Source organism: Canis lupus, chromosome 16 (assembly GCF_011100685.1).
Source record: "Canis lupus familiaris isolate Mischka breed German Shepherd chromosome 16, alternate assembly UU_Cfam_GSD_1.0, whole genome shotgun sequence".
NCBI lineage: Eukaryota > Metazoa > Chordata > Mammalia > Carnivora > Canidae > Canis > Canis lupus.
The window spans coordinates 14,317,267-14,344,470 of record NC_049237.1 but is presented as its reverse complement, the minus strand read 5'-3'; the positions used below and the strand labels follow the sequence as shown (position 1 = coordinate 14,344,470).

At 63.0% G+C, this 27,204-nt stretch overlaps 2 protein-coding genes across 4 annotated transcripts in view; one reads left to right on the top strand and one right to left on the bottom strand.

Moving 5' to 3' along the window:
• The first annotated feature begins 1,921 nt into the window (after positions 1-1,921).
• YKT6 (YKT6 v-SNARE homolog) lies at positions 1,922-11,333 on the top strand. Of its 2 annotated transcripts, none has more exons than XM_038559564.1 (7): positions 1,922-2,115; positions 4,093-4,175; positions 5,752-5,852; positions 6,905-7,009; positions 7,302-7,367; positions 9,238-9,339; positions 9,948-11,333. In XM_038559564.1, the coding sequence occupies exons 1-7, from the start codon at positions 2,012-2,014 to the stop codon at positions 9,981-9,983; spliced, it is 597 nt and encodes a 198-aa protein (XP_038415492.1). In that variant the 5' UTR covers positions 1,922-2,011; the 3' UTR covers positions 9,984-11,333. The 2 variants fall into 2 exon arrangements, with proteins under 2 accessions (XP_038415492.1, XP_038415493.1); XM_038559565.1 differs by lacking the exon at positions 1,922-2,115 and adding an exon at positions 2,501-2,646.
• A 1,713-nt stretch (positions 11,334-13,046) lies between these two features.
• The window catches only part of CAMK2B (calcium/calmodulin dependent protein kinase II beta), a 76,966-nt gene continuing 62,808 nt past the window's right edge, over positions 13,047-27,204 (bottom strand). For both annotated transcript variants that reach the window (XM_038559562.1, XM_038559563.1), the window contains 8 exons: positions 24,189-24,226; positions 24,027-24,098; positions 22,757-22,801; positions 21,276-21,324; positions 15,559-15,634; positions 15,343-15,437; positions 15,017-15,251; positions 13,047-14,745 (listed from right to left, as the gene is read on the bottom strand). In XM_038559562.1, coding sequence (XP_038415490.1) covers positions 15,019-15,251; positions 15,343-15,437; positions 15,559-15,634; positions 21,276-21,324; positions 22,757-22,801; positions 24,027-24,098; positions 24,189-24,226 — 608 coding nt within the window. In that variant the 3' untranslated portion in view covers positions 13,047-14,745; positions 15,017-15,018. The remainder of the gene's footprint in view (positions 14,746-15,016; positions 15,252-15,342; positions 15,438-15,558; positions 15,635-21,275; positions 21,325-22,756; positions 22,802-24,026; positions 24,099-24,188; positions 24,227-27,204) is intronic.

Genomic DNA, 27,204 nt, shown 5'->3' with positions numbered 1-27,204 from the left:
GGAGTTTGTACCCACATAGCTGGAGCGGTGGAGGCAGGGCTGGGCCAGAGAGGAGGGCAGAGAGCCTCTGGGAGGGGAGCTGGGTGGTGCCAGGTGTGGTGTTGACATGTGTCTCGCCATTCTACCAATTTCCTTGATCTGAATCCGTTTCTGTGTCTGTAAGGTGATGATGAAACCTCTCTGTTCTGTGAGGCGCTGAATGAATACCAAGCACGTGGAAAGTGCTTGGTATACGACCAACTGTAAGACATCCACTAGTATGTGACTTGTGAATACACTTAAATCGATTCCAAGCAAGAACTGTCCTCCTGGTCCCTTTGAAGAACTTTCAGTGGCAAAGGAAAAGGGGCTCCAGGGATTTCCATCAGCAGTGGGCTCACCCGCCCCCTATAGGACAATGGTGTTAGCACAGCATCACGGGCTCCTGCCTCGCCTGATGCTATGGCCCTATCATGGGTCACAGGTCTGGCCTTGGCCGGTGTCTGTTCTTGATGTTTCACACCCAAACAGGGGCATGTGGAAGAGCCCTCTTCACACTCTGCACTTGAAAATACCCAGGGAAGGGGGCTGGTGAGGGAGGTGCTGAGTGAGGGGGCAGGTGCCAGGACCCCTCCTTTAGACATACAAACATTTTTCTATAAACCATTGCTCCCCAGGGCACCTTTGCAAACGTCTGCAGACACTCTTGGTTCCCAGATGGCATGGGGTGCTACTTGGGTATGAGGCCTGAGATGCTGCCTACAGTGCCTGGGACGGCTCCCAACTGTTGGGACAAGCCCGCAGTATCCAACCAAACTATTAATAGTGCTAAAGCTGAGAAACCCTGATTAGGTGTAGACTGATGCTGTTGGCTCTTCCCATCGTCTCAGCTCTGGCTGATTCTAGCATAGCGAACGTGTCAGCTTAGTGCCAACTGCCAAAGACTAAGGTCCTTTATGTGTCCCGTGGGGGCAGATTACATCCTACCATTTAATAAGCAAGAAACAGGCAAGATGCAGTTCTTATGCAACTGTGCCTCCTTCATCCCCACCCATCGGCAAAGCATTATTTCAACATCTCAAGGCAAAGGAGGCCTTCTGAGTCCCCGTCCACCAGCCAAGCTGCTCCCCAAGTGAGGGGCGGATGCTCTGCCCTTGGAGGCGATGTGTCTCTGCTACCGTTGAAGTCAGCACTTTGCCTCTTTCGTCAGTGCCTAGACAGCTGGTGGGCAGGCCCAGGGAGCCCCGACCCCGCAGGCTCGTGCTGAGGGGTCCTGTGCAGACAGGGGCTGCTCCTACAGGAGGATGAGCTGGCGAGGACTACAATACAGCTTCACATGCTGCAGGAGCCTCCAGAAGAAGAATTTCCTGCGCTTTGCGTTAAAGGAGATTTGATTTACAAAACACAGGAAGGCAGTCACTCCCCCCACTCAATCAAAGCTCCTTTCTGAGCGTGTGGGTGCTGCTCCGGGTGTGTTCCCCGAAGCTGCCCGGGAGGGCTCAGGACAGTCTGGGAGGGAGGGAGAGCTTGAAAACGGGAGGACTCAGGACACCCCAAGTGGGAGGGGGGAGTCCCCAGAGGGCTCAGGACGCGGGGGACACGTGGGAGGGGATGGGATACAGCAGGAGGGAGGGGGAAGTCCTGCAGTGGACGGGACACCCCAGGAGGGAGGAGGGAAGGGGGAGGCCTGGGAGGACCCGGGATGCAGCAGGAGGGAGAGGACGGAGCCTTGGACAGACCAGAGGGGCGGGGCCGGCTTATGCGCATGCGCTGCGCTGCCTCTGCCCTCATCCCCGCCCCCGCCCCCGCCCCCGCCCCCACCGCCTGCGTGTTTCCGGCCGGTCCTCTCTGCATCCGGGGCACGAAAACCCTCCGTGGGGCTCGGGCGGCGGCCCCTGGCCGGAACCGGAAGTGGACCCCGAGCCAGTAGGGGAAGCCGGCGTCCGACCCGTCAGCAGCCTGCGGTGGTCCCCGGGGGCGGCGGCCGCGCTGCTGCCTGCGAGCCGGGCCCGCGGCCCGAGGGCGCGGCGCCATGAAACTGTACAGCCTCAGCGTCCTGTACAAAGGCGAACCCAAGGCGGTGCTGCTCAAAGCCGCGTACGACGTGTCCTCCTTCAGCTTCTTCCAGAGGTCCAGGTGAGCGGGCCGGGGGCGAGGCCGCGACTGGGGCGGGGGGCGGGGCCCGGGGGCGGGGCCTGGGAGTCGGGGGGCTTGGGGCGGGGCCTGGAGGTCAGGGGGCTTGGGGCGGGGCCTGGGGGTCTGGGGCCCCTGGGGGGCGGGGCCTGGGGCGGGGGCTCGAGGGCGCTGGGCGCTGCGGAGGAGGGCGGGGCGGGGGGGGGGGTTCCTGCTCGGTGTGTAGACGCACCTGCGGGGACGCCTGCGCCCACGGGGGAAAGGTTCCCGCCGTGGGGGAACACGTTTTGTCAGTTGCCGTCGTGGTGACGTTTCAAGGGGACTTTGAGGAGCGGCCGGTTCCGTCCCGCCGCGGTGAGCCGTAGGCGGCCTTCTGTAGCGACGGTAGCTCCGCAGCCTCGTGTGGCCGCCCTGGAGGCAGCGCCTGTCGCCCTGGGGGACCGGCATCAGCTGTGATGCAGTCACCGAGGCCGCAGGAATGACGCGCAGCCGGCCAGCGCTCGAACCCAAATGCCATGCTTTCTCCTGGTTGAGGTTTGATGGCGCCGGAGGGTGTGCGCGGAGGGTCTGGAGAGAAGCTGGGGTGTGTAGGGCTTCCTGGCCACCGTGACTGCAAGAAGGAGCGAGTCCGGAGCCGTGGAAGGGCCAGGAGCAGAAGGCCCGTGTAGTGCGAGCCGGGCCCCGGGCCGCCGCCGTCTGGCGCCGCGTCCACTGCTGCTGGTCGCTCGGGAGCCTTGTGCAGGCGGGACCTAGAACAGTTCCGTGGCGGCCGCGTGGAAACGTTCTGCTGCTTTTGGGTCATTCCGGGTGCGACGTCTTGATGCTTTGGTTCCTAGCACAGCCTCTGCCCCGTGTCCCGCTCCCTGCTCTTCTGCGGTGGGACGGCTGCTGCCCACCTGGCCGTGTGCACCCAGGGTGCTCAGAGGTTCCAGGGTGGGACTTCTGCGTCTCTGGCGTAGGGTACCCTGTGTGTTTGAGGATTCACACAACACGGTGCGCTGGAGCCCTCCCCAGCGCACCTCATAGAGCCGCAGGTGGTGGCCCCGCGACCTCTGGCCTCGAGCTACCCCTCTGCCCACCTCGAGCTACAAAACCTTCACACGGGTCCCCTGCTTTTCTCGCGCTGACTCTCACGATGAATGTAAGTCCTCCCGTGTCTACGTGGAGTCGGGCTGTGTCTCTGCCTGGTTTTATTGCAAAGACTTCCTTGTTTGGAGCCTTGTTCCCTATGGGATGATTGTGATCACACTACACCCTCGGTACTGAGCACCAGGTATGGTGCGGACTGTGGTACGCACAGACCGTATGCGGCTGTGGGGGAGGCACGGGGCAGTCAGTACCGGGATTGGAGGTCATGGGTCTGTGGCCAGAGGTCCTCCCTCTTCTGTGTGGCCCCTCGTACACTGGTCAGAGGGACCCTCAGAGAGTCATGTTAGCCCCTGTTCCTTGGGCTCCACTGCCATCACCTGTGACTGTCCCGTTCTAGCCTCATCTCTCTGTTGCACCCATGAGTGCCCTCTTCCCTCTTGGCCTTTGTACAAATCACTTCCTTCTTGGCCAAGCGTCTCCCTTCCAGACGCCCTGGATGAGACAGCACGCCCCAGGCCATGCATGTTCTGTGCTGTAGCTGTGTTCTCGGTGGACATGGGTCACGTGGCAGCGTGTGGCGTGCACAGGCCAGCTCTGCTGCTCCTGCTTCCTAAATCCTGCTCTGCCCTCAGTGTTCTCTTGAGTCAATCCTGTAGGAAGTCCCCGCGGGTCTGGAAGTGTGTTGCCCTGGTGAACGAGGTAGTGAGCAGGTGTAGTTTGAATGGCCGTGAGGATCTGTAACAAAACAGTGTCTGTCATTTGTCACTAAGGTTGAGAGGGAAAGGAATGAGCCCAAGAAGCAGTGGCCCCTTGGTGTCTATGCTCAGAGGTCACCTTCCATTGTGCTGGGGACAGGGTGACAGGAATAGGTAATATGTGTTATGTTTTTAGTGTTCAGGAGTTCATGACCTTCACGAGTCAGCTGATTGTGGAGCGCTCAGCGAAAGGCAGCAGAGCTTCTGTCAAAGAACAAGGTAAGAGGACCTGCCGCCTCGTGCACATGCAGCCCCCGTCTGCCCGGACACCTGTGGCTCTCCATGTACACACTGCCCCGCCCACGACTGCCAGGACCCCACTCTGCTGGCTTGTTGCCTCTGCGTTCTCTCTGTTCTGGTCACGCATGCTTCCTTGCCTGGTGCTGATGTTTCAGCGGCCTGATTAAGCTTCTACCCCAAAGCTTAGACTCTCTTCAGATTGGGGTCTGGCTCTTGTGCAGCAGGGAGTGGCCTTCCTGAATTTGCTTTCCCTCCAGGGTTGTACGCATCACAAACAAGGATTCCCAGCCAGCCCTGCTGACGTAACACTGCATCCTGGGCTCCGCAGGTTTTTCACCAGGAATCAAAAAACTCTGTTTTCTTCTTGACCGATATGTTCACGTTTTCATGATTCAGGTTTCCCGTGCGAAGCCTGTGTGACACGGACAGGTCAAGAAGGACAGCTGTGGCTCACAGACAGCTCATGGCAAGCTCCCTGGGATAGCCTGCATGGGCCCTGGAGGCAGTGTGTCTATGCAGATGCCCGTCAGGCCCCGGTTGGGGTCCCCTACACAGCTTCCCTGTCCTGCCCACACCCCAGAGGTGACATTGGACTGTGAATGCTGGCAGATCTGGCCGTGTCTGCGGCTCTGAGCCAGCTTCTCTGGTTGTGGGGAGTGTGTGTGCTTGGGCTGCACGCTTGAGCCTTGCTTGCTTGGGATCGTAGACAGAGTCCAGAGGGCAGCGGTGGCCCTGCTTTTGTCCATCGCTGCCCTAGTCTGACATGAGCTCGCGGTCTCTCCATCTCCCCGTTTCTCCAGCTTTAGCATCAGGCTCTTCTGCGTGAGTGTTGTCCGAACAAGAAGGTTCTTATTTGTTAGGTGTAATCCTTAGGTTCTTTTTTCCATGAGGGAACGATTAGCTGTATCCTGTCTGGATTATTTTGAAAGGGACAAAAATTCATAGCAGGAATGGTGACTGTTTTTCAGAAGCACTCATACACTCTCTGCCTTTAGATAACTCAGTGACTTTCACACAGCAATGCTGGAGAACATTTGTTTGCAGATGGACCTTCTCTCCTCTCTTTTTCCTTGTTCTCTCCCTCCCTCACCTCCCCAGCCCACCACAGCAGGGGACGGGCCAGGATTGCTGTAAGAAGGAAACCTGATGTCCCGATTTCCTGATGCGAGGCCAGGCCACTCTCATTTTGTACTCGTCTGGGGTCTCCTTGGCTCGAGAACAGGCCAGAGCATCAGAGGTGCAACCCCCTAGACAGAGCTGAGCCTTGCTGGGGCTCCAGGATCTAACTGGGAAATGTGCCTGGAATTGCATCCCCTGGGAGGTTTCCTGCACCCCTGGGGCTCCTTTACACCCTGGCTTTGCACACAGGGTCTCTGGGCATTGACTTGTCTGAAGCGGTTGTTGGGCCGTGCTGGTGGCAGCACTCCCTCCCGTGCTGTCCTGTGTGAGTCTCGCTGACCCACAGGGCAAGAGCTCAGCATTGTGACACTTTGATGATCAGGGTGAAATGGCCAAAACTCTCACTTCCCCTTCCGCGTGTCTATCCTCTCCTTAGAATACCTGTGCCACGTCTATGTGCGAAACGACAGTCTGGCAGGAGTGGTCATTGCTGACAGCGAATATCCATCCCGGGTGGCCTTTACCTTGCTGGAGAAGGTGAGTTTGCGCTGTGGCCAAGCGGGCCTTGGATGGACAGGTGTGGGCAGAGCGCGAGGTATAAGGGAGGGAGTAGTGTATTAGTGTGTCTAAAATCAACCTATTTTCAGTTTTTTTCTTGCCCTAAACCAGGAGACGGTCTGGGATCCCTTCCCCATTTCCTTCACTGGCTCTGATTTCTGCCCCTCATCCTGCTTGTGTCTGGGACAGGCCCTCGGGTCACCTGTGGCTGCACTTTCAGCCCTGGCTGCTGCTCTGGCCACTGTTCTGCTTCTGCCCTCCGAGCCACAGCCAACGCTGTGCTCTGTCTTGTGGCGACCACCCTCCGTCAGGTCATCCCTGCACACCCCGGGTGTTCCTGTCCCCCACATGGGGCCGGCACCAGCACCAGCACGGGGCTTAGTGCCTCCATGCTCTTCAGTTCTTTGAGGGGTGCTTGTCATAAACCCCTCGAGGATGCTGGCCCCTGCTGCCCCCAAGCACTGACACCCATAAGCACATGAAATCTGCTGGTTGCTTAAATCCAAAAAATCTTGCTCCATTTTTGAAGAATTGTTCTGGGAAATGAGAGGGCCAGTACTTTCTTTTCTAGAATCATGTGACCTAATAAAAGGGGAAATATGTAGCTTAAAATTTTGATACTTTTATTTTCCAGACAAGGTTCATTTCAGTTTAGATATACTTGGTGCTTAATTTCCAGAGATTTTATTTTTTATTTTTATTTTTTTAAAGATTTTATTTATTCATGAGAGAAAGAGAGAGAGAGAGAGAGTCACAGAGAACATAGGCTGAAGGAGAAGCAGGCTCCCCACAAGGAGCCCAATGTGGGACTCAGTCCTGGATCCCAGGATCAGGGCCTGAGCCAAAGGCAGATGCTCAACTGCTGAGCCATCCAGGCGTCCCAATTTCCATAGATTTTAAATACTTGAACTTAGATTTGCCCCTGGCCATGAGCCATCCTCCTCTTCCCTCCACCCATGGCCCTGACTGCCTCTCTTGAGCAAGGTGTTCTTCAGGTCTCGCGGATACTGATGTGTCCCTTTGTCCTGCAGGTTCTAGACGAATTCTCCAAGCAGGTGGACAGGATAGAGTGGCCTATCGGGTCCCCTGCCAGCATCCACTACACCGCCCTAGATGGCCACCTGAGTCGATACCAGGTAGGGTGTACAGAAGCCTCCAGGAGAGGCTGTGTGGTACAGCAAAGCCAGCAGCCCTGGAGGTCATGGCTGTGGGGGAACTTCCTGGCAGCCTTAGTGTCGGTGTCGCTGTGAAACATGCAGGGATGCACGTAAGACCTGGAACCGAGCTCCGTGATGGGCTTTCCCTTCTCTGCCATGTGTTTGAGCAGCCTGTGGTCTGTGAACGTGGCCACATGTCCGGTTTGTTTGGTTTGAGCTTTGTCTCCAGGTGGTCACTCTCCTCCTGATGTTACTTTTGGCTCTTTCCTAGAACCCCCGAGAAGCTGACCCCATGACTAAAGTGCAGGCTGAGCTGGACGAGACCAAAATCATTCTGGTGAGCAGGAGCAGGGGCGAGCGCATCCTAGAGCCAGGAGTGGGGGTGGAAATCTCAGCCAGCCACTGGGCACACAGTCTGGGCTTGGGGGAGCCCTCATGCCAGCGCTAGGCTGAGAGGGGTGGTGCCCACCTCTTCCTGAGTGTCCGAGGCCTCAGAGCCAGACCACCTAGACGCCTCCAGGTCTGTGCTGCTTGCACCCATCTGAGTTCAACACCTGTTGCCCAAGGGCCTCAGCCGAGACCTTGTTGTGGCCCCTGATCTCTCCCTGTTCTGGGCGGTTACCAGTCGTGATGGTTTCTGATCCGTGGCTCTGCTTCCCTGCCATTCCTGCTGCCTCCCTCACAGGGTGTGGGCTGTGGGGGCGGGAGAAGCCGCCCCTACTCACTAAACACAGACCTAGGGTCCTCAGGCCTGAGGAGAGTGGGAGCCCCCTGTCGTACCTGAGCACTCTGCTGGTCTGTAGCTGCTGCTTTAGCTTCCGTCCCTCCCCTCCCCCACCTCTCTCCCTCCCCCCCACTTCCTTTCTCCCCCCACCCCCCTTTCACTTGGAGCCGTCTTTTCACATTTGCCCAGTGTGTCTGCACCGTAGCCACCCCTCTGTGGCTCTTCTGCTTACCGTCCATCAGTAGCCCTCAGGAAAGCTGTGGGGTCCAGTGCACACTCCCTGGCACAGCCTCAGGGTCTCGTGGCCTCTTCCTTTCCTGCTTGGCTCCCGTGCAAGTGCCCCAGGAACAGGCCTCCTGGACGCCCCTGCATGGTCTTAGCCAGCACCCATGACTCCCTGACTGCCAGGCATATGAGCCCTCAGGACCAAGAGCTTGTCCCTACCCACCCTGTTCCTGGTGCGATGGTGGATGTGTGGGATGCCAGTGCCCAGCAGCTAATGAACCTTAAGTGGGTAGATAGCTCCACAAAGGTGCCCGGAAAAACCCTGCTCGACGTGAAACTCCTGCTGACTCAGGCTTGGTCCTCATGCTCAGCACTGTGTCCCAGGGTCGGATGCCAGCCTGGGTGGCACCAGGAAGCACATTACATAGAAACTGGTGGGGGGGCTGCAGGCATCGAGCTCTAATGATGTAGTTTTGGGGCTTAGGACTGAGAATGAGCTGTGAGAGTCTTTGGGTGTCTCCAGGTCTTTGCATGGGCTTCTCTGCGTGTTCTCGAGGAGCTGTGGCTATGGGAACCCCTGGGCTGTGCAGAGCTGCGGTGTGTCCGCTGTGTCATTCCTCTCTGACTGCGCGTGTTGGGGGTATCGTCCTCCCTGGCTCAGTGTGCCTGCAGAAATGGGATTACTGGTTGTGCTGCCTTTCTTCCCAGTCACGTCTTACCCTCGGTTGCTTGTGCTGGGAACCTGAGTTGTTGAGCTCTGTGTAGAAAGGACGCGTTCACTTATTTCCTCGTTCTGGGTCAGGTCATGTTTATGTACCTAGATACCTGCTCCAGTGAGGCCTCTGAGGGCCTTGTGGCTGCTCCAGCAATGGCCATCCATGCTGGAAGCGAGCCAGCCACTTCCCGATGGCATCAGGACTTAGGGCTGCTGGGAGTGCCTCATCCCTTCACCCCAAGGACAGGCCTGTGGGTGCGGGCGCTCCCTGAATGCTGACCTTGGAACACGGGCCCCTGCAGGGTGTGGGGCGCAGTAGGTATACATGTGTGTAAATGTGGGTGTAAGCGACCTCTCCTATAGCATTGTGTGAATCTGATGGCAGTTCCCCAGGACGGTCACAGGGTCCTGTTCCACCTGGGACGCCCCCGAAGTTTGCGTGGGGGAAGAGCCCAAAGGAGAAGCGCTTTTCCACGAGCTGCAGGGCTCGTGGCCACTTGCTTCATGACCAACAGAGTGTTCTTTCTTTATGCCTTTGTCCAGCACAACACCATGGAGTCTTTGCTGGAGCGAGGGGAGAAGCTAGATGACCTGGTGTCCAAATCCGAAGTGCTGGGAACACAGTCTAAAGCCTTCTATAAGACAGTGAGTGCTGGCTGTCCGCGGGAGCTATGCCCTGGGGGAGCTGTCAGGACGTTCAGTGACGTGTGGGGAGAGCAGAGGGGGTGGCCCAGATCCAGCAGTAGTGGAGGGTCCCTTGGGCACTGTGGAAGCTGCGGTGGGCAGAATTCATTCCACCCTGCTCCGGGCTGCTCTCCTATGCCCAGGGCTTCGCCCCATTCCTGCTGCCTGCTCAGGAGGCCTCCAGTCTTCCCAGAGAGGCCCTTCCGCCTCTTGTTTCCCTCTGACAGAGTGGTTGGCTGGAGTGGACAGTGGCAGGGCTGTTCACACACCTTGGCATTCCTGTGAGCCTGGGAGGGCAATGGCCAGTGGGATTAGGGGGCATCTGTGAACCCAGAGTGAGAGAGGGAAGACATCCTAAGTATGACCTCCAGGCATGGGGTTGGGTCGCCCTGGGGAACAGGCTGGCGCCACGTTAGACTCCCGGCCGTTAGACTCCTGGCCGCCTGGGCTGCTCCCAGCATTCCCAGCCCAGGCCGCAGCCCCTGCCTCCTCCCCCTCCCCCGCCATGGGTGCCGCAGTGGTCTTGCCAGCCGCCTCCGCCTCTCCAGCTCCAGATTGTCTCTGTCTAGGCCCGGAAACAGAACTCGTGCTGTGCCATCATGTGACAGCAGCCCGCGGAGGCCCCTGTGTCCGATGCCCTGGCCGTTTGCAGCAGAGCCGGCGTGGGAAGACCCTCATGGGGACAGATCTTGCTTTCACTGTGGGGCTCCTGGCAGGACCTGAGGGCCGGGGGCGGGCTGGGGGAAAACATTCACATTCACATGTCTGCCGATCTCTGGAAAGGTTGTTCGAGGGTCCCAAAGCTGTATTCTCCGGCCAGATGAAACCATAAACTCTGAGTGACTCACACCAATGCTGAAGGGCTCATTTCTGACCCCTGGGAAGACCCGTGGGCCCCCGAGCTGTGCGAGGTCCCCAGGGAGGTCGGAGCCAGCCTCGGGTCTCCGTCCACCTTGCACTTGTGTTCGTGCACTGACTATTAACCCTGCATTAAGCCCAGCTGAGCCCTGATGGCAGGGCCGGGGGAGACAGGCTGCACGGATGCTGATGCTCTCCTGGCCCCTGCTAAGGGCACCCACCTGCAGGCTGCACAGAGATGCCTGAGGGGTGTGGAGTGGGGGGCATCGGCCCAGACGTGCAGCTCGGCTCTGACCTCCGGGTCACAGTACTGTGTACATCTCTCTTGACCTATGTTCACTCATCGCTGGCAACAGGATTGTCTTAGCGGCCGCCCGGGGCCTGCGTGCCTTAGCAAGACCAGATGCCAGCCATCCCTAGAACTCCCAGTGCCCCATGCCCGGTCTGGCCCCCACAGGAGCACTGCTGAGAGCCCCCCAGCAGCGCCAGTCCCAGCCCCGGCCCCGAGACCTGCCCACTCCCTCAGACTGCACTGCCACGTTTCTGCAGTGCGTCCTGAGGACGTGAGCTCATGACAGGCCCTTGGGACCTGGTACCCACAGAAGCCCCTGCTGGGGTGCTAGCATATGGTCCCATCCTGGGAGGTCCTTCCGTGAGCATGCTGGTTCTTGGCCTACCCAGGAGGTCCTGCTGCCCTCAGAGAGGGCCAGGCCTTGAATACCTTAGACCAGAAAGTGGGACCTTCGCGGCTTCTGAGGACCCCCACCCTACAGGTTTACCTGCTGGCTGGCCTTTCACCCTGGGCACTGTGCTGGCCCCTAAAACAGCCTGCCCAAGGGACCCCCCGGAATGTACAGACCCAATCTGCTCCCCCGTGCTGGGGGGCTGTGACGACTCCAACTTGGGAGGTCTCTGCGGAGCAGCTGGGGGTGGAGGTGCGGACCTGTGGGGCTGGCTCAGGCCCCAGCCAGCATTTCCCCAGTTGATGGTGTCTCATTTGGAAGCACTGGGCAAAGAGTGTATTTTAATAACTGCCACCTAACTGTTCTGTTCGAAAAGTTCTTCTCTGGATAAAGTTGTCTTTTGAGATTCCAAAATTGTCCTTTGTTTTGTTTGAGCCTCAGGGGCCCCTTTACCCCGGGAAGCCTGTGCCTCCCTGAGTGCGCCTGTGGGGTGCAGGGCCTCCTGGGGCAGTGCCCGTCCAGGGGAGGCAGCCTGGGGAGCTGCCTCGCAGCCCAGGCCGCACGTATGGAAACCCTTTGGGACATGGGGGCCATGCAGACTGGAGAGTCTTCCATCTGCTTCCACTTTAGAGAATGACCCCGGGGGCTGATGATCAGAGGGTCTGGAGACCTTTCTGCCTGTTTCACTGCTGCCTCTGGGCCCTGTTTTCAGCCTCGTTGGTGTGCCTGGATGTGAGGCAGCCTGGGATCTCTGGCGGGAGGACCTGCTGAGGTATGGGGTCTCCTGAGGCCCAGGGAGCTTCGCTCACTACAGGTGCCAGCGAAGTGACCAAAGGCTATCTCGCTGACCTGGCTGGGTTCCCCACCCACCCTGCGCTCCGGTCCCACAGCACACCTCAGGGCTCGGGATCCTGGGGGCGGGGCTGCAGGGAGTGCCCACAGGGAGGTCTGGCCTGGAAAGCTGCCTCGGGTTACAGCTGATAGGAGAGTGGAGCCCTAGATACTATGCACGCTCGACTGCCGTGTCCTAGATCTTCGCCCCACGCTTGGGTCCCCTGTGTGCTCCCTGGCACAGCCCGCCCTCCTGAGCACCTGCCAGGACCAAGAAGCTGGTCCAGGGCCTCCTGTCCTAGTGACCCCTGGGCCACCCCTCTTACCAGGAATCAACTGGACATGAGTGTCGTACCTAGGATGGTTCTGAAGCCCACATCTCTGTCCCAGGGAAGCACGTGAGGTACAGACCAGCATTGGCAGGGCCTGGGGATCCAGCGAGAAGGGCAGGCTGCCTGGTCCATGGCCTTGGGAAGGGCCAGCAGCGCACAGGCCAGCTACCACAGCCCTCGCCTGGCTGGGCCTGAGTGTGGGCAACTGGCTGGTCAGACAGCCTCAGGTCAGGCCATGTGGTCACAAGGCCGTGCAGTCCTTCAGCCATGTACTTGGTGCTGATGCAGCTGGCACAGGCCAAGGGCGGCCAGCATTCCTGAGGGAGGCCCCAGGTGGCTTAGTGTCCGCATGCTGCAGGGGTACAGTGGGCAACAGGTGATGTGTTCCTCCTGACAGGCCTTGGGCATGGATGATGGGGTGGGCGAGGGTGGGGCAGTGTCCGGGGAGAGGAAGGAAGGCCCTCGCTCCCCTCTGTCCCTGGTGTCCATCTGTTCCCAGATCTCGGCTCCAGGTGCCCTCCAGGTGGTTGGGTCCTCCTTGGGGAACCCCTCCCAGCCCCCGCTGTCTTAGCCCCGCCATCTCTGCCTCCTAGAGGCCACTACTGTCCTCACGGGACATCGCTGTCCACCCTGGCCTGGGTGCCACCCACCCAACCCAGTCCATGGCCACAGGGTGAGTGACACGCGTGAGGGATGGATGAGTGGAGAGACAGGGTTGGGTCCTGTGCTCTTTCCACACAGAACTGCCCTCTGGCCTCATCCAGGGAGGCTGCGGAAGAGGTGGGGGTTCAGGGCTCACAGGGGGCTCTGGTTCCAGCATCCAGGGCCGACAGAGGTGGGGTGGGGCAGTGGGTGGTGCTGTGGCCACCGTGGCAGGGGGCCCCGGACGGTGGGGGAGCGGCCGGGTGGGGGGCTGGAGCTCGGCAGGGCCCTGGCATCAAGCCCCCAGCTGCACGTGAAGCCATTTGTCCTGTTTTTCTTTTATTTGCAGTTTCCCGAGACAGAACAAAATAATGATTTTTTTACACTTACAAGGCTCAGAAAGAAAAGACAATGGAACTCAGCAAAAAGAGAGAAGGGGAGGTTGCCGGCCAGCACTGCGGGCAGCCGGCCCTCCACAGAGCGGGCCGGCCGGCGCCACCACACCTTGGACATCTAGCTAGAGGAGCAGGTGTGGCTTGCTCGAGAGGGGTCATGCAAAAGAACTATCCCCCAGAAAAAAATCCCCAAATTACCCGAGACAGGCAGCTCCGTGGAGACAACAGGTGAGGGGACGGGGAGGGGTCCCCCGGAGGGGAGGGTGGCTGGGCCACACGCTGTCCACGGTGAGCCCTGCGGATGTTTACCCTGTGTCCATGGGTGGGGACAGCTGTCCTGAGCACAGCCGTGGACGGGCAGGTGAGTGTCCATTCTGAGTGTCTGCTGATGGACAGTCCCCTTGGAGACCAGCATCCTGCGTCCCGTTCCCCACTCTGTGCCCCTCCCTTGCCTTGATTTGTGGGGGAAGATAAAGAAAATCCTTGTTGAAAATGTGAATTAAAGGGCAGGTGTTGGGGCAGCAGGGACCCACACCTCCGTGATCCCACCCCGCAACCACCCTGCTTGGCCGGCTGACCGGGTGCTCTCTGCTGCCCTCCGACCACGGGGCCGTCCCTGAGCCTCACCATGGTGCCCACCAGCACCCGGGGGACCTCGGGATGGGCCCAGCCTGTCTTCTCCTCATCCCAGGGTCCCGGTCAGCCGCGCCCTGCGCCTCAGGCCTGGGGCAGCCCTCCCTCCCTCTGCTCCAGCCTAGACTCCAAGAGCACTGTCAGCAAACCCCGGCCTGGCAGCACAGGGATCCACTCACCCACTTCTGCCCCCTCTCCCCTGCCTGCGTCCTGACCAAGCCCAGAGCCCCTCTGTGGCTGCACCGGCTGGCGGGGGAGTGGGCAGAAGGGAGGCACCCCAACAGGAGGGAGGCCATCCCAAGGGTTCCCCTCCTGCCGGGGCTGCAGCCCAGCCAACAGTGTCCTCTTGGCCAGTCTCCTGCCCGGGTAAGGTCTGTACCTCCCCGGCCCTGAAGGGACCAGAGGGGGAGCCCTGGGCCCACGGGGGCTTCTCGGATGGTGCACCGGGCCCCCCCGGAGCCAGCTAGCCTCCGTGCTGCTCATCCATGCTGGGGGCGTGAGGAGGAGGGAGGGGAACAGCCGCGCTCAGGTCCCCGTGGCCCCAGGTGGCCGACACTCCTGACAGCAGCCATGCACGGCGGGTGGGGGGGGGAGGGGGAATGCAGACGCCTGGGGGGGTGCCACCTAACAAACAGCGTTCCTCGGCCCGGCCCCTGGGGACAAGATCACTGCCCCACCGGTCCCCAAGGGGCCAGGAGCGGACAGACACGTGGAGCGTGGGTGGGGAGTGCCCGTCGGTTCAAAGCCCCACAAATGCCAGTGATTTTTACAGCTTTTTCCTTTGTTTTTTTTTTTTTTCCTCCCGTTTCATCCAACATCAATTTTTTTTGTGGTGTTGTCATCTTGTTGTGAAAAAGAGATCACGTCCGGTCTTTGTTTTCTGCAGACACAGGCACCAGGGGGGGAACGAGGCAGAGACACAAACATGCGACGGGCGGGCCGCGGACGGCGGGGCTCCCAACACGAGTCCGTCCCGCCAAGCCGGCCACAGCTCTGAAAGGGAGGGAGGATGGGGGTCAGCTCACACGCACCCCCCAGGGAGATGGGGATGGGGGCCAGCTCACATGCGCTCCCAGGAAGATGGGGGTCAGCTTGCACACCCCCCCCTGGGAGATGGGGGTCAGCTCGCAAGAGATGGGGAGAGGGACCAGCTCTCACGAGTCCCAGGGAGGAGGGGGAGGACAGGGTGGGGTGCTGCCTGCGTGCGTCCTGGGCGGCCTACCCCCCCACCCCCTGCGCCCGGCAGGCCCCATCCTGCACCCACCTTCACTGCAGCGGGGCCACGGGCGCGCCTGAGCAGTGGAAGTGCACATTCTGCCACTTGCCATCACGGCGGTGCCACACGCGGGTCTCCTCGGACTGGCTGGTGCGGGGCCGGCCCTGCCCGTCAATGTACTGCGTGAGGCGGATGTAGGCGATGCACGCCGCGTCCTCCCCGATGACGTGCACGTGGGGGTTCAGGATGGTCGTGTGGATGGGCTTGCTGTTCTTGGCGAGCACTGCAGGCAGGGCAGAGGCAGGGGCTGGGCTGGGGCGCCCCTGAGGCCTGCCACCCCTTGCCCGGGGCCTGCCGGCGGTGCCCCCACTCACGGTTCTCGAAGTAGAATCTGTGGAAGTCCATCCCTTCGACCAGATTGCCCAGAGCTTCAGGCTCGAACGAGGTCAGGCCTGGGTCACAGATTTTCCTGGGGGGCAGACCCCGGTGAGGAGAGGCCCCGCCGCCTCCCGACCCTCTGTCCCCCCACAGGGAAGCCCCCCAGGTCTCCCCCGAGGCCACCCGGGGCCCAGCCCAGATGCCCGGCTCACGCGTAGGCCTCGAAGTCCCCGTTGTTGACGGCCTCGATGAGCTGCTCCGTGATCTTGATGACTTCCTGCTTCCGCGCTGCAGGGGGACACGGCCGCCCGGTGACAGGCCTGCCCGAGCCACCCTGCCCCCACCTGCCTCTCTTCCCCAGGGGCCCGGCACCTCGTCGGCCAGCTCACATCACCCTCCCCTCGTGTGCAAGTCCACCCGGTCCTGTCTGACATACACTGCGCCCATGTGACAGACACAACACGCAGAGAGGGGACACAGAGCCTGCACCAGCCACCCTGTGTGGCCCCTTTCCCTCCAGCTGCAACCCTGGGACCCGCCCTCCTGGCTGGCTCCTGCCCATCCAGACTCGGTGCAGAACCCTTCCCGAATCCACCATCTGTTGAGGAACACGTACGGGGGACCGGCGGTGGGGCCGAGGGGCCCGGGGAGCCCACGGACTGACGGCTGGCTGCACACCTGCCGCCTGTACCTGTTCACAGCCACGCGCCCACCGTACACGCTGCACCCCAGGGCTCGGTCTCTGCCCACCCAGCCTCTGCACCTGGACAGGCCTGGCCCCGGGGTGCTGGCCGTGGTCTCTTTAACGACTTGTGTGAGAACAACACAGCCCTGCACCCTGCGGACCCAACGCCAGACAACTTTCTGGGTCGCTGAGACTTCTCTAAAGAAACAGGCCCTGCAGATAACGCTGCGTATGCTCGCGTTCCCCTAAGTCTCCTTCGCACCTCCTCCTCAGAGAAAGCCTGTCCTCGGTAGGCCCTCAACTGCTTCCACGCACGTGCACCCGCAAGTGCACACACACAACCTATCACGTGTGCACCCACGGAGAAGCATGGCAAAGGCGAGCCTCAGGCCCTGAAGGGTCCCCGGAGCTCCTCCCACGGGTGCTCTCCAGGTCACCACACATGCCCCCGTGGCTGAACAGCACATGCATGAGCTGAGGCGTGTGCTCACATCCGGAGCACAGACCGCAGGCGCTCGAGGGGTTGCCCACAGCCCTGCCATGGGTGCCCCCTCCCACAGACGCCCCCCTCGAAGACGTTCTGGACTGTTCAGGCAGCAGGAGCTCCAACCTGAGGGCTTGGGTGCCCGAGTGTGCCACTGTCACGGGGGGGCAGGGCATGTGTGCACACGTGCGTGTTCACATGTGGGGATCTGTGTGTGCACCCACCTGCGAGTTTCTCCTGTCTCAGAAACCACCCTCTTGGGACCCAACTGCCCTTGTGCTGAGGCCCCATTTCCATTTCTCACCGGGCTCCGTGTCTGGACCTGGGTTGGGGCCCAGGCTGTGGGCTTCCATGCAGAGCCCGGGCCCCAGCTGTCTGGTCGGCCCTGCAGGCTGCAGCTGCCTCGCGGCCACCCATATCCACCCGCAGGGCGGTCCCCACACACACTGCCTTCCGCTCTTGGTCCTGGGACCCCAGGCAGGCCCCCTCCCTCTGCATCGTCTCTGTGGCTTCTGGCAGCCTTCCCCCACCACCCCCCCGCGCCCTCTCCCTGGGCATTTCTGTTTCTAAGGTCCCTGTCACCTTAGTGGAGGTGACCTCCCTTTGCCATCCAGCTTTTCCCCAGCGACCCCTGAGCCAGGCGGCCCCACCCGTGTGAGGGTGGACGGCGCCTGCATGTCCGACACCCGACACTCGCTGGCCCCCCCTGTTCACATCAGCACCCACAGGAGCCTTCGGCCAATAGCGCTGCGACTGGAACGGACGCCGTGGCCTCTGTCCTGTGTCCCGGGCACCCCCCTCCTATGGCAAGTTAACCTGATCTGCCACTTAATGAAGTTGTGTTGAACATTTTCAAACACGTTGTAGCACAAGATGGGGGTATAAACAGGGGGAGAGGGTCAGGGTCACAGCACAGCAGGCCCTGGAGCTTGGGAAACACCGCACCCATCCCACAGACAGGCCAGGGGAGGCTGCAGGGGGGCTGCTGCCCAGACCCCCCTCCCGCCTGGCGTGGCAGCCCTGCCTCCCCTGGGGGTATGCGGGGTGAGGGGCTCCCTGGGAGGAGAGGTTGGGAGCTGTGACCCCCCAGCAGGCAGCTCCGCGGCCCCAGCCTTGTCGTATGGGCAAGGGTCTGGCTCGGGAGGGGTTCCGGACCTGGACCCCAGCCTCTTCCCTCCCTCTCTTGGGACAAGCCGGCAGGCAGGGAAGCCAGGCTGCTGCCAAATGGTGACCCCAGGCTGGCCCTAATCCAAAACCCTTGGCAGCTGTGGGGGCACTGGGAGTCCCCAGCCACCCCAAGCGGGCAGCTGCGCAGGATCAGCCTGGATTGGGTGTAATCCCTGATTATGGGGAACGTGGCTTGGGCCAGTGGGCAACGACCCCATTTACACATGAGGACAGTTGGCAGGCGCGTGACCCCAACCCGCCCCAGACGGCCCCCTGCAGCCTGTGCCTCAGTGCTGGGAGAGCCCCAGCCCGAGGTGGAGGTGGGGGTACCCACTGCTGCAACCCTGGGAGCCAGGTCCCAACCCAGACAGCTCGGGGGCGGACTCCACCCCCGTCCTTCGCCTGTGGCCGCCCCAGCACCCAAAGGAGCCACGGTGCTGGAGACTTAGGGGTGCACATGCCAGAACAAGGACTGTGCTCTCCAGAGGCCCTCACACCCCCAGTCTGCCCTACCTGCTGCTCCAGGCCCCCCCCCCCACGCCTCCCTTCAGTCCTGCTCAGGGCCCTTTTCTGCGGCCCCCACCTCCATAATTTAGTTCCAGGTGGACCCCCAGGGTCAGCCCAGGGGTGCTCAGAGCCCCCAACCTGGCCTACAGTGCAGACTCCAAGGGCAGTTCACAGCCCTGGGCCAGGGGGGGGGGGGGGGGGCGGGCGGGGGTGTCTCATGCTGGGAGGGCCCCCTGGGGGCACCTCTCCGTGTATCCCAGCCTCCGCTTCCTCATCTGTTAAACCAGGGCCAAGAGGGGTTGGGGAGAGGGGAACGTGGATGGTGCCGAGCCCCCAGGCTCTCCCGTGCACCTGCCCCAGCCCTGCCCCCTCCTCCTCCCCACCTGCCTCTGTGAACGGCACCCAAGCTCCTGGCCAAGCACTGAGCGCTCCTGGGGGGCCACTGCTGTCCAGAGGCCACCCCATTCCCTCTTGCCTTGCCCCTGTGCGCCCCTGCCCCGCTGCCGTGCTTTGCTCCCCCTCCTCCCTGCCCTGACCCTCGACCCCCAGGCCCGCACTCACCCAGCCACTCCCCGGCCATGCCCAGCCCCTGTTCCACAGCCTCTCATCGGAGGGCACCTCCCTGGCCGGTGCCTCCCGGCAGGTGGGGGAGGCTGCAGCCCTAGGGTGTCACCCATCCCTGTAAGTGATCCTGGTGGCAGTCGGCAGACGGGCTGGAGCGGCTAGCTCCTCCCTCCCTGCTTGGGGCGGGGCCCCTTGCCCCCCAGCCCCGGTGCCCCTGCAACCCAGTGTCTGCGTCACTCGGGCCCACAGGTCACAGGCTGCTTCTCCCTGTTTCTGAGTCTTTCCTGCACGCACACGAGCATATTTCCAGGCGCCCGCCTTCAGCCACAAGCTGGTTTCCTGAGGCCCAACGACACCGTCCTGTGGCCCCCTCTGGGCACCCCCAAGCTGGCCTCTCCCCAGAGTGAGGGGTAGCGCACCATGGCCAGGAGGCTCGGCACTCCCGCGAGCCCCCAAGGAGCAGCTGGGAGCCAGTCAAGGTGCCACATGCACAGGGTGGGTGGGGGGCCTGGGAGAGCTGGAGACAGGCATGGGGGCGGGGGGGGCTGACCCCTCCTCACTGCATTCAGGGTGTCAGGGACCCTGGGGGCTGGGGCAGAGCAGCCTGCATATGAACAGGGGTGGGCAGGGGGCACAGAGAACAGAAAAGCTATGGGGTGATGAGCCAAGACAGAGAGTAGAGGGCAAGGGAGCACATGGGGAGGGGGACATGGGGGGCCTGGGGGACAGAGAGGGTGAAGGTGGACATGGGGGACAGAGAAGGATGTGAGTGGACACTGGGGCATATGGGGGACACGGGGGGACATAGGGACAGAGGAGGAGGCTCCAAGAATGTCCAGGCAGGTGCATGGTCCGCCTGGGTGGAGAGCAGCTGCTATGGGCAGAGGGTGCCCCCCAAGAGGACAGAAGCAGCTCAGTGTGTGCAGAACCCCGAGGAGAACCCAGCCAGGCAGGAAGGCCAGGCCTTGTCCGTCTCAGCCCGCAAGCCTGTGGTGGGGAAAGGCTTCTGGAGAAGCACCTCGTCTATGCCTCCCTGGGGCCCTGTTGGGTGCTGTACCGGGAAGGTCAGGTGGTCAGGAGGGCAGCCCCAGGCCCGGGGGAGCCTCTGGGGGAGAGGCCTGGGGTGGTGGACGGCAGTGCAGTGCAGGGAGGGCGCTGGGGAGGGCAGAGGCTGGGAGTGCCCTGCGCAGTCAGTGCCAGGCCCCGGGCAGCTATGTGCGGAGCCGGCAGGGAGCCCCCGAGCCCCTCCCCACGGAACTCAAGATGTCAGGGACTATGGGGGCTGGGGCAGACAGAGCACAGAGCTGTCTCCCGCCCTGGGGCCAGTCTTAGCAGCAAAAAGCCCCCGGGGCGCCTGGGGGGCTCAGCGGTTGAGCGGTTGAGCCTCTGCCTTCAGCTCAGGTTGTGACCCTGGGGTCCCGCATCGGGCTCCCAGCAGGGACCTGGCTTCTCTCTCTGTCTATGTCTCTGCCTCCCTGTGCCTCTCATGAATACATAAATAAAATCTTTAAAAAAAAAAAAAAAAAGCAGCCCCTGGCCCCACAGGCCACAGGAGGAGCCCCCAGCCTTGGGGGGAGCCACCAGCCTTGGTGGGGCCGAGGGGGCCCCGGGAAAACCCCGAGCTCTATCTGCACCCTGCAGAGAGGTGAAGGCTGGGGGTCTTCAAGGACGCACCACCCGCACAGGAGCCCACCTATCGAGCAGGGCGGGCAGGGGGCTGACGGGCAGGGGGTGGAGGTGAGATGGGGGTGAATGGGAGGACAGGAGGGGGCACGCACAAGGATGAGTGAGGTTAGGCTGGGGAGCCCCCACACACAGCTCACAGGGGGTCCAGGGACTGTGGGCACATGGGAGGCAGGGCTGGGGCGTGGTGGGAGGGGAACAGGCCTGCCCCCCGAGGTTGCTGTCTCGGCTAGACAAGGTGCGACCGGGGTCTGGGCCGGGAGGAGGCTGGGAGGCCGGTCCTCTCCCCTGTTGACCCTCGACACCCCCCACCCCGCTGCAGGCTCAGGCCAGGCAGTCAGGGACCCGGCATCAGGACGGCCTGGGCCTGTGTCAGTCTGCTTGTGGAAACCCCGTGAACATCTACCCTCCCTTCCCTGTCTGGGGTATCGCTGTGTGCCCCAAACTGTCTGGGCATATCTCTGGAGCCTGTGGCCTGGTGTGGGTGGGCTGGGACGCCACCTCCCCTCCCTGGGTTGCTGACACGGCTGGGAGCAGAAAAGGGGGTGCCCCTCGGGGTGCAGGCAGAGCCGCTGGCCTTCACGGTGTGGAAACCCTGCATGCGCAACGGTGCCGCCCACCCGCCCTCACAGGCCGTGGAAGCACCCAGAACCCAGGGAAGGCCCCCACGCTGGCGTCTACGGATCAGCTGGCAGCCAGGCAGAGTCCTGGAGAAGACACGGAGCCGCCTCGGCCAGGAGCTCGTTGCCCCAGGGAGCCCAGGGCGGCCACACGCTGCGCAGCCCCGGCCCCCCGGCCCCCCGGCCCCCGGCCCGCGGCCACCCGCCCTCCGGCCCTACCTTTTGTGTCCTCGTCCTCTATGGTGGTGTGGGTGCTGTCCGACGACTCCTGGGGACACACAGGGAGGCAGCAGGTCAGCATGTGGCCTCCACGGGGCCTGCAGGTGCCCCCCGGTGACCCCATGGGCGGGGCTGGAGCTTCACACACCCCGGAGGTCACCTGACCCCAAGGCTCACACCCCTGATGGCTGATGGCCGGGGGCTCTGGTGGCCCCTCCTCCCGACGAGACGCACCTGGAGGGAAGGCGCCCTATGCTCACAGGAGTCTCCAACAAGACAGGAAGAGGGGCTCTTTGGGGCCCTGGGAAGTGGGCAGGCTCCCCCAGCCTGAGGCCCTGAGAGCCGTGGCCTGCCTGGGGCAGGAGGGGGCTACCCACGTATCCTTCCCGGAGGCGGCCACCGGCCCCCCGGGGCCTAGACTGAGCAGCCAGGCCGGCTCTCACCGCCCCACTCAGGGCTTCCTGCCCTCCAGGTCCGGTCACAGGTCCCGGAGTTCCCAGGACACCGGCTTGCCCCTCAGAGCTTCCTAACAGGGTGTCCTGACCAGACACGCTGCTCCAGGCTCGGTCCAGAGATGGTCGTAGGCCTGGGGCTCATACCACAGCCCCAGAAGGGGCTCTAGAGGCCCCTTGCAGGGACACCGGGACTGTCACCCCAGACACAGGGTCTGAGGGACACCCATCAGCAGCTACAAGGCAGGAGGACGCCCAGGCCCTTCCTAGCACCTGGCGTCCGGACTGGCTGACAGGCGGGGGCTCCCGGCCCACTGCCCGGGTGTGGGGGCCCCTCCGAGGAGCCCTGGCCTGGGTGGGAGTCTGACCGCAGACCCAGGTGTGCTAGGCATGGGGTGCTGGTCCTGGAAACCCAGCTGGGCTGCCCAGCATCCCTCCCGCCACCCCGAGAGCCAGCCCCTTCTCTGGCCCCGGGGCATGGATGCCGACGCAGTGGGAGTGATGCCGCTGCCGTGTGAAGGAGCAGCAATAAAGGACGCAGCCTTGCTCAGCGGAAAGCACGGGGGCAGAGGTGAGCAATGGGGTGAGGCCAGGGGCGTCCTGCTGCTTCCTCCTCCTGGCCCACACTGGCCCTTCTTTCCAGGGAACCCCTGAGGCGGCCCTGCTCTCCTGGCTCCCAGCTCTGCTGGGCCCAGCCACTGCCAGGGCTGGACGCACAGCACGGAAGGTCCTGAGAAGCAGATCCTGCTCCGAGCCTCGGGGGGTCTCAGGCAGCCCCAGAGGCCATGTCAACCGTGGACTTGGAGACAGCCATGCCCACGAGGGCGGCACGGAGGGCCTTGTCCCAAGGGGGCAGCCATGGACCTGTAGGGCGGTGTCCTACCTTGAGAGGACTCACTGCACATCTGCCCCCCCAGGTCTCAGCACAAGGGCTTCCCCGGGTCAGTGCCCCAGACCTGCCCCTAGCCAGGGGGCCTGCCTCCTGCCTGAGCGCAGGCTCCCAAGGGGGTGATGAAGGCGCAGCAGTACCTTGATCCCGTCCACAGGGTTATGAATGACCGTGGTTTGAGGCTCCTACAGAAGAAGGAAGCACAGAGGAGGAAAGAGGGAAGTGAGAGGAGGAGGAGGAGGAGGAGGGTGCAGGGAAGGACGGCAGCCGAGCATGGATGGCAGGAGGTGGAGCGGGCTGGGGAGGCCTGGGGGTGCCCAGGGTGGCCAGAGAGCAAGCATGTGCGCCCATGGAACGCAGCAGACAGCATGGGGGCCGCGGGTGGGGAAGGAGGCCCTCCCCTCCCTTTGCGGCCTGGCCCTCAGTCGCGGGTGGGGGGCATTTTGAAGATGTCATGGGGGTAGGGGTGTCATATGGGATGGACGGGGTCCGAGACGGGGCTGGCTGTGCGGGACCCTCCCCTCCTGGGCTGAGGCCATCCCCATGTGCTATACGGCCATTTGGCCCACCCGCCTTCCTGGGGTCAGCGGACACACCGCGTGAGCTCTGCACAACCTCAGAACCCGAGCACCAGCAAACCCCAACTTCGTGGGGTGGCCAGCTCTCCACAGGCTGCCACGGGCACACAGGACCCCTGCACCACCAGCTGGGGGGCCCCCTAGACAGGACCCCCCGGGCGAGAGGGCCAGAGCCAGCAGTTCCTCTGCACTCTCCTGGGCCAGAAGCCCTGGCCTCGCCCTCTGGGCACCCACAGGCCAGCACAGCCACAGGGGTGCATCTCCCGGGCTGCTTCGGGGCCCACGGTACCTGGACTCTGCTGGGAAGCTGCCAGCAGATGACCCCTGGGTCATCACCAGGACAATCACCCAGGGGTCTTGTCTCTCCCTCCAGAACACTGGGTAGGCTCCAAAGCTAAGACCAGCCCCACCCATTCTTCCTGGGAGAAACCGAGGCCACCCCCTGCCACAGGGCATACCCCTGTAGCACCTGGGAGGTGTCTCCCCACTGGGCCATGCCCCTGCAGAGTGTCAGGCCCAGACACAGAGTGGACCTGATGAGGGCAGAGGAGCACCGGGTGGTGCCCCTGAAGGCCTCTCACTGCTGACATGTTGACAGGCGGCTGGACCTGTCCCCCCGCAGCTGAGGGGGGCTCCCTAGCTCAGCCCCAGGATGGACCTCGTTCCACAACTGAGAGGCGGGTGGGGGTGGGGGCGGCTGGAGGGCCCAGTGCGGTCCAGCAGAGACAGGCTGGGGCTGGACCCCACCAGCACCCCAGGCCTCCTGACCGGCGGCCACCACCCAGCCAGGGTGCAGGAAGGCTGGGGAGCAGAGCTGTGAGGGGCTCAGTACCAGGGCGGCCGGAGGGAGCGTCCCCTTAGGGCTGGTGGCAGCAGTGCTGTTTTTGGTGCTATTCGTCTGGGGCTGTGGAGAGAGGAAGAGGAGGTTAGGGGCAGGGGGAGCCACAGGAGTGTGGGATGGGCCAAGCTCCAGGGTCGGGCCAGGCGCACTTACCTTGACCGCGTCAGCCTTCTTGTTGAGCAAACTCTTGGCTGCTGCATTGGGATGAAACACGGACATGAGCCAGAGGCCTGGAGTCCACTGCTACCTGCCTCCCCCCAGAGGTGACCTCAGGGGCCTGGGGATTCCCAAGTGACCCAAGGTCCTGAGGCAGGGTGGCCTCTGTGGTCAGTGGGGGGACAGCGAGTCTGTGCCCAGTTCAGAGCTGGGCCATCCCGGAGAGACCCGGGGAGCCCCTCAGGGCTGCCCACCTCACTCTTCCCCAGGACGGACCCTCCCCTGGCCATTCTCTGTGACCTGGACACCAAGACTGCCCTCCTGCCTGGGCCCCGTGGCTTGTGGGGAGCATGCAGGCTCTGGCAAGAAGGCAGATTGCTCCCCCCTACCCAGGGAGGAGGTGGGGTGCTGGCCACATGCCTGTCATTCCTCTGTTCTCGGGCAGGGGGTGGCCCCCTCCCTCGGCGAACAGGACACACAGCCCCCTGCCCACAGGGCCAGGCCCCAGGCCGAGCCCCTTGGCGTACAGCACCCAAGGGCCTGGCGGCACTGACCCCAACACAGGCCCCTCTGTCCACTCCTGAGGACCCTGCGCTCTGAGTGGGTTCAGCAGGATGACTCCCGCAGGGAAAGGCTCAAAGGGCCACCCAGGCCTGTACCACCTGTCGGCCGCCCAGCAGATGGCCCGTCTCACCCCAACACGACCGCGCAGAGGTCAGGCCGGCCTGGCTCCTGCCTTCTGGGCTCCCGGGCCTGCCCCCGCCACCCTGCTCCCCTGTCACAGTGCCCCCAGCATCTGTGCCCTCCACGGCGCTCAGCTGTAATCGTAGGGCTGCAGAACTGAAGGAAGTCAGCTTACCTTCCAGGAAAGGAGAGGTGAGGAGTGAGGAAAAGAGAGAAAACAAGATTCGTGTGGTTAGGCAGGGGTGCAGGTGCACGGCCCAGCCCGGCCTGGTCCCCCCGCCCGCCTGCCCGCCCACGCACCCAGCCAAGCTGCCCCACGGGGTGGGGGGGTGTTAGAGAAGCAGCCGCGGGGGCAGACACCGGAGGGGAGGGGTCCGGGGGTGCTCTGGCCCCACCCCGCCACAGGCTCTAAGGGCTCCAGCCAGCCTGCCAGCCTTGAGCTGGGCTGCCTGCCCCGAGGGCCCACAGGGGTCATCCCTGGAGGCCAGCGACTCTGGGCTGAGATATCAGACCAACGTGCACACTTAGAGCGATGTGGTGGTTCTCAGAGTGGGGACCTCCAACAGCAGCAGCGGCAGCGTCCAGACCCACCCCAGACCTCCCGGGGGTGGCGGGGCATTTGGTCTAGGGGATCCTAATGCTGCTGCAGCTTGAGAACCATGGTCAGGGTCCCTGGCACAGTGACCAGGCCGGGTCCCAGGCCTCTGGGCCACTGCCTGCCGGCCACTCCCCTCTGTGCAAGGACACAGGTGGCTCTGCTTGACCAGAGCAGCCAGGGGGACTGTCCAAGCCCCAACCCCAGGCACAGTCTGCATTCCCACCACACATCAGGTCTCAGGGCCTCCCCCACAGGATCTACAGGGCCCTGTTTCACCAGAGGCCTGCCCCCTGGCCCGTCCCCACCCCCAGTCGCAGGATCCCAGTGGTGAGGGGATGACAGGCCGCTCCTTCCTTGACCGCTGGGCCTGCTGGCTCTGCATTTCATCCTCCCAAACCGCTGAGGCTGGATCAGGGCCATGCGGTGATGCCCTGGCGGCCCTGACCCCTGAGCATCCCAGAACCCGAGATGCCACCTTCCTGGGGCCATGTCCCACCTCCCTCTGCGGGGACCCTGGAAAGCTCTCCAGGTGGCAGCTAGAACCCACCTCCTAGGAACTCAGCACAGAGGGACAGGCCAGCCCTGCAGACGCAGGAGCAACGTGACCCCTGCTGACCTCAACCCTCTGCTCACTGCCCCACGGCCAGCGCACAGGTGGAGCCCAGGGCCCCCGTCCCCACTGGCTAACCAGCGGGGTGCTGGCTCCTCCAGGGTCCCGGGGGAAGGGGCCCCAGCCCATCCCAGAGGTGCGCGTCATGGCAGCCGAGCAGGCAGGCAAGCTGACCCCCACACCCTAGTTTAGGACGGGCCCCGTAGCCCCACGCAGCACAGGCGTCAGAGCTGCTGCAGGCCAGGACCGGCACAGCAGCTCAAGGGGACGCAGCCAGCCCTGCCCGGCCTTCCTCCCAGAACCAGGCCCTGGGTGGAGGCGGAGAGACCCTGGGATAGACCCCCTCAGTCCCGGACTCTCAAAACCCCCTCTCCAGACTGTGCTACTCAAGACGGCCATACCACTCTGGGGACAGACGGCTCCAGCAGGGCCCAGGCTCCAGAAAGCCCAACAGCAGACACGAATCCTCTTCGCCCATCCCAAACACTTCCCCTCAGGAACTCCCTTTAACCAGAGCCTGAGAGTCTGGGCGCAGGGCAGGGGGCGCACGGCCAGGCCCCTCCTAAAAGCGGCTCCTGTACATTCACGTCTCAGTCCTGGACTGACTCCAGGGCCCTGCTCAGCCCCGTCTACGCTGGGTGTCACAAGCACCAGGCGGGCGCTTCCTCCAGACTTTCTCAAGCCAGATGTGCTACTTGGCAGCAAGTGCCCCAGGCCCCTGGTAGACAAGCAGAGGCCTCTGCAGCACCCACCAGGGGTCCCCAAGCCATGCCTCCCCCACCCCCCACGGATGCCAGCTCTCTTGCCTCCTCTCCGGGAAGCCCGAGATGCTCTAACGACTTGCAGCATTCATCTCTACAAAGACACCCTGGGCTCCTCTGCCCGGGGGTACTGTGTCACCCAGATCCTGTCCCCCTCGGGGGAGCGATGGCCTTGGAGCAGAGACCCCCTCCCAGTGCAGCTGGCTGAGAGGGGTCGACATAGCAGAGGGGCTTCAGCCCAAGGGCCCAGCCTCTGCCTCGTCCCCTCGCTGGTCGCCCGGGACAGCCATGCTGGGCTCAGCCCACATGCACTGACCACCCCCGGGACAGCAGCCCTGGGTGCCCCGGCAGGGGCTGCGC

Coding starts and splice junctions, on each gene's coding strand:
- YKT6 (XM_038559564.1), top strand. CDS start 2,012: ATGAAACTGTACAGCCTCAGCGTCCTGTACAAAGGCGAACCCAAGGCG. Junction 2,116..4,092: donor AGCTTCTTCCAGAGGTCCAG/GTGAGCGGGCCG, acceptor TTATGTTTTTAG/TGTTCAGGAGTTCATGACCT. Junction 4,176..5,751: donor AGCTTCTGTCAAAGAACAAG/GTAAGAGGACCT, acceptor TCCTCTCCTTAG/AATACCTGTGCCACGTCTAT.